Below are 10,418 nucleotides of genomic sequence, written 5' to 3' on the forward strand. Positions count from 1 at the left end.
TTTAGAACATGTGTCTATGTATTAACGTACAAGTATGTGTGTTGGTAACTTAAATTAATTATAATTCTTTTTTGTTACCTATGTTTATGTATCTCAATCAAATATTACAACTGTATGCATCGAAATTAGATAGATGAGTACTAAACTTATAATCGGTGTCATTATGTGTTTGTCATTGCATCTTTGTTTTTTTTTTCTTTCTTGTAACTCTGTAAGTATTGAGAAATCTATATAAGTCATTCATATGAAATCTGTAGATTTCAGAAATCAGTGAAAGTCTGTGATTAAAAATCGATGGTTTTAAGAAATCAGTGAAAGTCTATGAACTTTTCAAAGAGTCTGTAGACTTTTTAAAAAGTCAGTTGATTAAAATAAGTCAGTATGATTCCAAATACAATACACCCCCTTTAATCTCTTTAATTAGTCCCACTAAGCAAACAATCAAGTAAAACGTGGACAACGCACTCAAAACTAGCCCCCTGTCATCTTGGCTCCGTACACCAGCTCATACTCTAATACAAAAATTTCTACAAAAAAATGGAAAAATTAGAAAAATAAATAAATTAATGTTTGAATTTAAAAAGAAAAAGCCCAAAATTTAAAGGAAACAAGTCCCAGATAATCAAATCTTCTTCTTTCTTCTTCCTCGGTTTGGTCCGAAACCGAATTTGCTCAGAGCTGTGGTGGAACCGTTTCCGAGGGTTGAGAGTCCACCAGCTTCGATCTTGCGTGACGTTGAAGCTTTCGCAGCCGCGCAATTCTGACTCGGGAGTCTTTCATTTCGGAATTTTAGCGAATTTTGGAGGTGGAATTTCTAGGGTTTTAGGCGAAGATGAAGAAGGCGATAAGGAGCATAGAGGATCTGATCGAGGAGGTTCAGCTTCGCTTCGTGTGGTGGGCGCTGTTCGTCTTCGCTGTTTCCTACTTCTTGACGCGTAAGCACTTCTGTTTTGAATTTATGAATTTTGATGTGATTAGGAGAAATTGTTGCTTTTTGTGGAGGTTTTGGTGATTAGGAATCAGCAGCTTAGTGATTACTCTTAGGTTTTTGCTTGTGCGAAAAGTTTCGAAGAGGAATTGGATTAAATTTCAATGTTTGGGTTAAGCTTTATGTTTGAATCTTTGTGATAACAGTTCTACATGTTAGCTGTGTTTAAATGGAGGTTAGAATCGCTTGATTAACTTTGAAAGTGCTGTCCTTTTCATGTTGCAGATACAAGCAAATCAATGTGGATGAATCTGCCCATAGCAATCTTACTCGTTGCGGTATTACGCATGCTGTTAAATGAGGTGGAGTTTCGTTGGAAGGCTCCGAAGCCTGTTCGTCCGAAAACTTATTTGGCTCATTTGGAGAAGAAGCAGTTGTCTGTGAATGATTCGCGGCTTTCTACTTCACTGCCACCACCAAAATGGAAACGGAAGATTGGTTCTCCGATCGTGGAGGAGGCGATGAAAGATTTCATTGACAAGATTTTGAAGGATTTTGTGATTGATTTATGGTATTCGGATATAACACCGGACAAGGAGGCTCCGGAGCATATACGCGCAATTGTCATGGATGCTCTTGGTGAAGTATCAGGAAGAGTTAAAGAGATAAACCTTGTTGATTTGCTAACAAGGTAGCCTTCTCTTTCAAGTTAAATTCAACTAGTTGCATGTTTTTAAGAAGCTTCTGTATCAGTAAAGCAGCATAAATAATGACTGCCTATTGTTTCAGGGATATAATAGATTTAATTGGAGATCATATAGAGCTTTTCAGAAGAAACCAAGCTGCCATAGGTGTTGATGTTATGAAAACATTGTCTTCAGAGGAGAGAGATGAAAGGTTAAAACATCATCTTATGGCTTCGAAGGAGCTTCATCCTGCGTTGATATCACCTGAGAGTGAGTACAAGGTGTGAGTGGAGTGTTTTTACAGAATTGAGCAATCTCCTTCGATCTTATTTGTTGGATGCAGGTTGATACTTTTTATCTTCTACAGTTTCTTCAGCGACTAATGGGTGGAGTGATAGCTGTGGTGCTCAGACCACGAGAAGCTCAATGTCCAGTTGTTCGATCCATTGCCAGAGAACTATTAACAAGCTTGGTGATCGAACCTGTTATGAATTTTGCAAGCCCTGGGTATGTTATTGAATATTTCATTCAACTATCCTGTTGCTATTCTTTTTCTTTGTTCTCTGTCTTAAGGTTATTATTGGTGTTAACCGGATTGCAACGTATAATACTATGTCTAAGGTATTGGTGGCGTAAGAGGGATTTCCTTATGGAACTGTTCAAAAGCATCACAATGTGAAAAAGCTGTATTGAAATCTTGCATTCTTCCCTTTAAAAAAATAAATAAAAGAAAAAATAAAAGAAATCTTGTATTCATTATAATTATAATAACTAGTATAATCAGTGTTATAATTAATATTATTTTATATATGATCACATTTTGTGTATCACGAAATAGGCTCAGTTTGGTGGGAAAATATGTGTAATAGATTCTAATAATGAAATGTGTCTCCAATGTCATATGAAGATCTACTCACACGGTTATAGGCATTTTAACTTCCAATTTCTCTTTAATCAGGTACATCAATGAGTTGATTGAATACGTTTTGGAAATCGTTAAAGATTATATCTTTAAAGATGTAGTTGGGGACCAGTCTACTTCAGGGGGAGTACATGATCATGATTCTCCGTTGAGAAAATATGCTACCTTTAATCAGACGACTGATATGACCTTGGCTAAAATTGAAAATCAGGGAGAAGCATCCTCGGATTATAACACATTCCAGGATGATCCTTTGCAGCCGCGGCCGGCTGTTTGGGCACGAGGGTTGGAGGCTGCGACACAGAGAAGGACTGAAGTTCTTACTCCTGAAAATCTAGAAAACATGTGGACAAAAGGAAGAAACTATAAAAAGAAAGAACACAAGAAAAAAATAACAAAGGGTTCAGGAGCAGATAGTGGTATACCAACTGGAAAGTTGGGGAATGAATTGCTAGCTAACAGGCATGACATTTCTACCGGACAGGAAGATAGATCTAATGTAAAGCTAACTCATGGGGCAAGTGTTGACACCCATTTTAGTGATGCAACTAAAAAGGAGTTACGGTTCTCTTCAGATGTCAATAAGGAATCAATTTCTAAGGAAGAGGATTTTTTTGATGAGTTGGATAAAAATAGAGATCTTGCTTCCAATGGAACTAAAAGTAGGCTTAAACGATCAAATAGCACTTCCGCTTTGAGAATCCAACCTGACACAAAAAAAGCATCGTCACAAGGAGGAGGTTCCATCATTTCAGAGTTTTATAGTCCTGAATTTGGCAGGCATGCAGAAAGGCGTGCTGGTAAGAGTACCTCGGATATGGTAGTCCGCAGTGTGGGACAACAAATTCCCAAGCTGAGGTCCCGGGTAAGTATTCCTTCCGTGAAATTGGAATATGAATATTCTTGAATGTTTCTCGGTAATCTTATTAATTAAAGATTCAATTTTCTTATTTTCAGATTTTCAATTGCTGAATTATTGTATTACGCAGTCTATTTTGCATCCATAATAGATTTTGTGTCCCATATGTTTGTACAGGTTATGGGAGCATACTTTGAGAAACTTGGGTCAAAATCTTTTGCAGTTTATTCAATTGCAGTGACGGATGCAGAAAACCGAACTTGGTTTGTGAAACGAAGGTTGTGATCCATTCAACTATGCTCATGCAAATATTTGATCAAATTAGATATTATTTATTCATTTGGTTATCATGATGAAAATTTATATGCTGTGTTCGTCTGTCTAGTCAATAACAATTAGAATTAAGTGAGTAAAGATATGTCGAATTTGTAGGAATGAACTGGAGGAGAACCTAGAAAGTAGGCAGTTCACATCATTGGACAACATGGGGTGATTCCCCAGTGTGATCACTATTTATCTCAAATGGAGACATCATTACTGGATAACAATAATAGAAAAAAAATAATCGTGTGTGTGTGTCTTAGGTCCATATATGTATATATATAATTTTTATTTTTTTTTCCTGGTTTTGCTCTTTATTTTTTTCAACTCTATCTACAGATATAGGAATTTTGAGCGACTACACCGCCATCTCAAAGAAATTCCAAATTACACCTTACATTTGCCCCCCAAAAGGATATTCTCATCAAGCACTGAGGATGCTTTTGTTCATCAGCGATGTATCCAGCTTGACAGATATCTCCAGGTATATTATAGATTCTCGCTGTATATCTCTCTTCCCTCTCCCCTCTCCCCTCCCCTGTCCCCCATTTCCAAATATTCCTCTACTTCAACTATGCTGTATTTTCCAGGATCTTTTGTCAATAGCGAACGTTGCTGAACAGCATGAAGTTTGGGATTTTTTAAGTGCTACCTCAAAGGTATTCAACTCTGATGTATATTTTAGTGTTAGCCCTCAATTGCACCTATGTTTGTGTGTGTGCGTGTGTGCTTCTAAACATAATTAAGCCTTGATGCATGCAATTCATCCAAGTTATAACTGTTGACAAAGAGAACGTGTGAGTTGAATGATTAGTTAAAAAGAGAAAGTTCATTGTTCATTAAAAAAAAAAAAAGTAAGCATAGTTCAAAGCCAAAAGCCAGTCTGATGAAGGCTTATTTGAATTTTGTGCTTAATTTTCTGAACTATTTATCTTTGTGTTGAATCTGTATATACTGAACTATTCTTGAATATTTTTTTTTGTGTTTTAGAATTACTCGTTTGGAAAATCTCCCTCGGTGATGAGAACTCTTGCAGGTACGTGGTTTTTTTTGTTGGCTTTTGCGTCTTCGCTGTTGATAGTTTTGTTGCCTTGCTTACCGTCTGCATTTGGCTCGAAAGTTATCAGTTGATATTGGTTCTTTAAGTTATTACTTTTCAGTTTTAGCACCCGTGGACACTTTCACTTTGTACTAGTTGCGTTAGGAGTTTGTTGACAATTTTTTAAGTTATTTAATTTAACTAAATATTTAGAGTTAGTGAAAATTGTATAGTATCTACCCGAAAAAAGATAAAGAAAAAAAAATAGATGTAAAGAAGTTGCAAGCCTGGGAGACTTGAAGAATTTGAGAGAGGTGACCCCAAGGACAAAACAGTTGAAAGAGTTTCCAAGTTGATGATGTGCAGTTTGTAGTGAGTATAAAAATAATAAATGGAACTTGGCTGGAGGTTCTATTAATGTCCACTGTCCAGTATGATTCAGTGTGTTTTTGTTTCTTTCCCTTTTTTGCTGTATTTAGCTGTTCTGTAGTTGCGTTGTCAAGGCCTTTGGTTTTCTTGTTTTTTGTGGTGGTCTTCTTATTTGCTACTCCACTCTCTCTTGTTTCTAATAAAGTTCGTATCTCTTATATAAGTTATAGTAAAAAAGTAATAGTTCAAATTTTCAACTGCATTCCTGCGGTGGTTAATTTTATTGAAAAGGCACATGTTAAAAACTGCCAAGAAGACCTTTCTTTTAGCATTCTGGAAAATGCTAATACAACATGGAAAATTATGATTCCTTCGGAACTTATCTTGATCTGGATGCTTTATATAATGTTATGGCCAATCACATTTTTTCTTATTGTTCCTTGTGACTTTATAATTATTCAGTGAATGTGGATGAAGCTGTGGACGATATTGTTCGCCAGTTCAAAGGGGTTTCAGATGGCTTAATTCGTGCTGTTGCTGGTCCATCCACTTATGAGGGCTCATCTTCAGTTCCTGGATTGAACTTAACCTGGAATGGAGAAGAGACAAGTGAAAATGTTTCTAGGCAAAGTACTGGGGAAACACTGAACAGCTTTTCTGATGATGAGCCTGCCGAAAAAGATGCAACTGGTGACCCTGCAGGAGTCAGATTTAATATCCAGGATAGTGGGTGGCATTCAGACAATGAATTGGACTTTAAGGGTTCTTCCCCTCAAATTAAGCATTCAAAGAGCTTAGGGTTGGAGAAGAAAGATGTTTTGGTTTTGAAATCTGGGGCTGGTAATTATATCTTTCCTGGAGCAAGTGGTCCAGTGACCTCCAATCCTTTGGAACTGGAGGATCCAGTTGGAATGCCACCTGAGGTATTGTTACGTTCATTTTAGTTCCTTCTCCTTATGCGATTATATGTTCGGTGTTATGATACTTGGTGTAGATTCAAATACTTTAGTTAGTTACAATCAATACAACATATGATATCTTCGTGGTTGTTAGGTCACTTGTGTCATGTATGCCACTAATGCTAAGTTAAGCCTACATAATTTTTTTTGGCCATTGTCTGATTAAGAAGTGTCTCAGTGAAAAGTTAGTATCACCAATTGATTACTAGTGCGCTACCTGTCCCATGATTCTTTTTCCTTCATGTAAGCTGCAATTTTTTAGGAGTTCGATGATGGAAGATATACGGGACAATATAGCTTTTGATAGAATTGAGTACTATAGAAGAATTTATCTTACCACTTGTAGTATTTTAGGAATAAGATTTTTGCTTCTGATTCGGCTTTTAGGAATAGGACATTTGCATCTGATTCAATTTTTTTTTTTGAATGGTTATATTAGTAGTCTCTGGACTTAGGTCACCGTTCTTTATCAATATCTCATTGGTGTCTTATTCGCCTTGGTTGCATCACTTCTAAAAGTAGCACTATTTACCTGGTACTTTCAGCTCATCCTTACTTACCTGATTTCTCCATCGGTGTCATGTTTAGTAAAACCATTACTTAGATGTCTATGATTATGTCTAGCATGAATGTTACAATTTGGTTTCTTTCAGTGGACTCCACCCAATGTTAGTGTGCCTCTGTTGAATCTAGTGGACAAGGTATTTCAGCTTAAGAGAAGGGGATGGCTAAGGTAAGTTGTCCAGTATAATAAAACTTGAACATGTTATCTTTTATATCGTTTTTAATAGACAGTAACATGCTTATTTTGCTTGTGCAGAAGACAAGTCTTTTGGATGTCAAAACAAATACTACAGTTGATGATGGAAGATGCTATTGATGACTGGCTCTTGAGGCAGATTCAATTGCTTCGTAGGGAGGACACTATAGCTTCAGGAATTCGATGGCTTCAAGATGTAAGGACTTCTAACCTGGCCTGATACACAATTTTTATTTTTATTTTATTTTATTTTATTTATTTATTTATTTCCTCTTACATAGAAAAAAATTGAACCCTTTGTTCCTAACCTTTTATCCGACCCCCTCACCATTTTGGCTAACCCTAAGGCATGAAAGATTATAAACATCTGCCTTTTACTGAATTGCAACTTTACACTAAGCAATCTGTGAAAAATTACATTTAGTCTAGCTTTTAAATAATTATTTAGAGCACTAATTGTATGAATGTCATGCAATCTTAACACCATTGTGCTTATTGTTAAATAGCTGTAACTGTAAGTGGAGTCACCTCTTCCTGGTAGTCTATTGTAGGTTCCTAAAATATGTGTGCAGTTTGATCTCTGCCTTCCATATGTACATTAATATTTTCTTTGATATTGATGATGACATCATGGTCAAACCTTTCAAGGTTTATGAGCGAAAGAAAAAGAAATGGAAGCAGAAAGCACCTAATCATTCAAGATAATTATTGCACCTGGGAGGGAAACAAAGTCTGATTCTAGAAGTCTCTAAGCTGCCTGTGTCTTTTCATATTTCCATTTCAGTTTAGAAGTCTTAAGGTCTCTTTTATTAGTCCTAAAATTTCAGTAGAGAGGTCTTAATGAGTCTTTAATGCTTCAGTTTTAGAAGAGTCTTTAAGAGTCTTTAGTGCAGTCCATTTGAGCTATCAGTATAAATAAGTGTAAGAGTCTAATGCCGAAGAGTGTTCTGAGTTTTCCTGTGATGGGATTGGCCTGAAGCCTAGTTTGGGGAAGCCTAAATTTTCGTGAGAAACCAGGGAGTGATTCCCAAATCAAAGTGTTATGTGTGGGTTTAAAACTCTAAGCCTTAGAGCTTGTTGATCCTGGTATCTAGGCAGTAGGCTTGCTGCATCAGATATGAGATTGCTCGAGGTTCCAAATTTTGACATTAAATCTTGTATCTATCCACAGAAATACTATTGTTGAACAATAAAGCAGAACTGCACGTTAACCATTTTCATGTTTAAATTTACTATATGCATACGAATAAACATTATATACGAAGGTTTACATCTTGATTTTTTTTTTTTTTGGTTCATAATTCTAAATCTTCATGACTTTCTCTGCTGGAGGTTGTAAACAGAAATGTGAGGAATTCATATAGTGTATGCTGTATTTAATTTTGTGTAGGTCCTATGGCCCAATGGCACATTCTTCCTTAGAGTTGGTAATGCTAATGACAATCAAGACCCTCATTCAACCATGAACCAATTTGGTGGAAGCAAGGTTGGTAAACCAGGTTCTTTTGAGCAGCAACTAGAGGCTGCTCGCAGAGCTAGTGATCTGAAGAAACTGCTCTTTGGTGAGTAATTCGGTGCCAGTTCTTTATTGTCAATGTTCCTATTTTTGTTGTTGTGGCCACCTTGTCTTTTCATTAGCCAATGATCCATGGTCCAGAAGTGTTTCAATTGAACGATATTCTCTGTTCAATTAGGGTGGTAAAAGAAAGTACCATGTATGTGTTGCTGTAAATTTATGTGTTTGTAAGTCTGTTTTCTTTCTTTTGGTTGCAAGTTTGCACGTCTGTTTTTGTGTGTGCGCTTTATTTTTATTTGTTATATTCGTTTTGGGGCTAATATTACATGCCTAGGATTCAATAAGGCTTCCTGGTCTACGTAACACTTCCACAGTACATTCTTAAGAGTTGTGGGATTTTGAGAGTTCATTTTTCTTGTAGAAGGTCATAATATGCTAAAACCAAACTTGAAGTAAATGTAGGAACTTTTGCTGTTTGAAATTGGTTAACCATCACTCGTGTGAACTCACACATGTGATTTGAAACGATGAATTAAAAGAACGGCAATAAATTTTCTACATGGAACAGAGTCAGTTGAGTTATAATTTTATATGCACGTAGATGCAAGCATACATCCAGGAAGAAATGTTTGATTAGTGTGAAGTTTAGATCTATTTGTGTCATTCTGAAAAGTTACTGTGCCTACTCCCCTGGAAAAGAACAAAACTAATCCCTAATTCTGACAGATGGAGCTCCAACAGCCTTAGTCAGCTTAGTTGGATATAACCAGTACAGACGTTGTGCAAGAGATATTTATTTCTTCACTCAGGTTGGTCTCTTACTTGCTTCTGACTACTGGTGCAAATTAGTTTTCTTATTATGCCTTGTACAATTTTAATTTGTTCACTCTAGTAGTTGATTGTAAATTTATTGTGTGGTGCAGTCTAATATATGTGTGAAGCAACTCGCGTATGCGATACTCGAGTTGTGTCTCGTATCAATATTCCCTGAACTTCGAGATCTTATTGTTGATATTCATGAGAAGACGCACTTTGATCAAACTGTATAGTGAACTAGTATATACTCGCTGCATCCTGCTTGGTTGTTGCTGGTTTTCTTCCACGTGATCACATACGTGTCTTACTGAGGTAGATGGGACAAAGAAGCATATGATTCGATTTTCGTAGCACTACCTGTGGTCTTGGTTTTAGATTAGCAGGAATAGTGACCTCAGAATTTACAAATTCTTTTGGAAATGTGAGAAGTAGCTTCATGTCTTTGGCATTTCAACTGTACAAAATTGTAGATGGTAGGGAGAGGGTGTACAGGCATCTTTCTTTTTTGTGTATATGTCAGTGAATGTTGCAGAATGAAGAAATGTAACCAGCAGCTTTCAGTATCAGATCTTTCATCCACTTGGTCTCCATGTTTTGTTCTTAATGATGCAACTACCAACAGTTGAACAGTAGAAGCTCGTCAATGGTACTGCGCCATGGAATTAGATGCATGTCTTTTCCATGAGATTGCAAACAAAATATAAGGACAAAAAATGAAATTACAAAAAGTAAAAAGAGACAGGGAAAAAAAGGACCAACGTTTGTAACATTCGTCTTTTACAAGTATTATGATGTGTCTATTGTCACCTCACAAATCACTTGCTCATCCCATACATTGTTGATTTATTGAAAGACTAAAATATCGTGCTTTAAAATTACAGGACAATAAATTGTTACAAATTAAAAATTTTGATGAAGGATTAATGGTAGAGACAAAGAGATAGCAAGAGAATCATCATCTTATTCATTAATAGGAGCCCTTTATATAGAGAATTACACAATACCAATATGGTAAGGATATGAATACATAGATCTAGTCTAACTACATATCCTATTGGCATAAGGCCAAGGCACACATAGAGAATATCCTATAACACTCCCCCTTGTGCCGCGTGCTGATATGCCGATGGTGCTGATCTGTTGCCTCGTCAAAAACCTCGTCAAGTCACAAAAACCCTGTGGGAGAAAAACTGAACCTTGATCGTAGGAGAAAAAGAGTACAACGCACCCTTCACATTTGATA

At 36.4% G+C, this 10,418-nt stretch overlaps 1 protein-coding gene across 1 annotated transcript; it reads left to right on the forward strand.

Annotated features, from left to right (window-relative positions):
• Window positions 1-604: 604 nt before the first annotated feature.
• On the forward strand, window positions 605-9,763 carry LOC101300409. Its single transcript, XM_004290337.1, has 15 exons — window positions 605-935; window positions 1,214-1,619; window positions 1,718-1,895; window positions 1,982-2,121; window positions 2,573-3,401; window positions 3,573-3,673; window positions 4,056-4,200; window positions 4,307-4,375; window positions 4,707-4,752; window positions 5,587-6,047; window positions 6,737-6,816; window positions 6,904-7,039; window positions 8,234-8,405; window positions 9,086-9,168; window positions 9,283-9,763. Exons 1-15 carry the CDS (start codon window positions 833-835, stop codon window positions 9,406-9,408), a joined length of 3,075 nt encoding a protein of 1,024 aa, XP_004290385.1. The 5' UTR covers window positions 605-832; the 3' UTR covers window positions 9,409-9,763.
• The last annotated feature ends 655 nt before the right edge of the window (window positions 9,764-10,418 follow it).

The sequence above is a fragment of the Fragaria vesca genome, linkage group LG2 (assembly GCF_000184155.1).
Source record: "Fragaria vesca subsp. vesca linkage group LG2, FraVesHawaii_1.0, whole genome shotgun sequence".
NCBI lineage: Eukaryota > Viridiplantae > Streptophyta > Magnoliopsida > Rosales > Rosaceae > Fragaria > Fragaria vesca.

Bases quoted from the DNA above. Each gene is read 5' to 3' on its own strand.
- LOC101300409 (XM_004290337.1), top strand. From the start codon at position 833: ATGAAGAAGGCGATAAGGAGCATAGAGGATCTGATCGAGGAGGTTCAG. The intron at 3,674-4,055 runs GTTGTGATCCAT...CTCTATCTACAG, and splicing joins ACTTGGTTTGTGAAACGAAG to ATATAGGAATTTTGAGCGAC. The intron at 4,201-4,306 runs GTATATTATAGA...TGTATTTTCCAG, and splicing joins AGCTTGACAGATATCTCCAG to GATCTTTTGTCAATAGCGAA.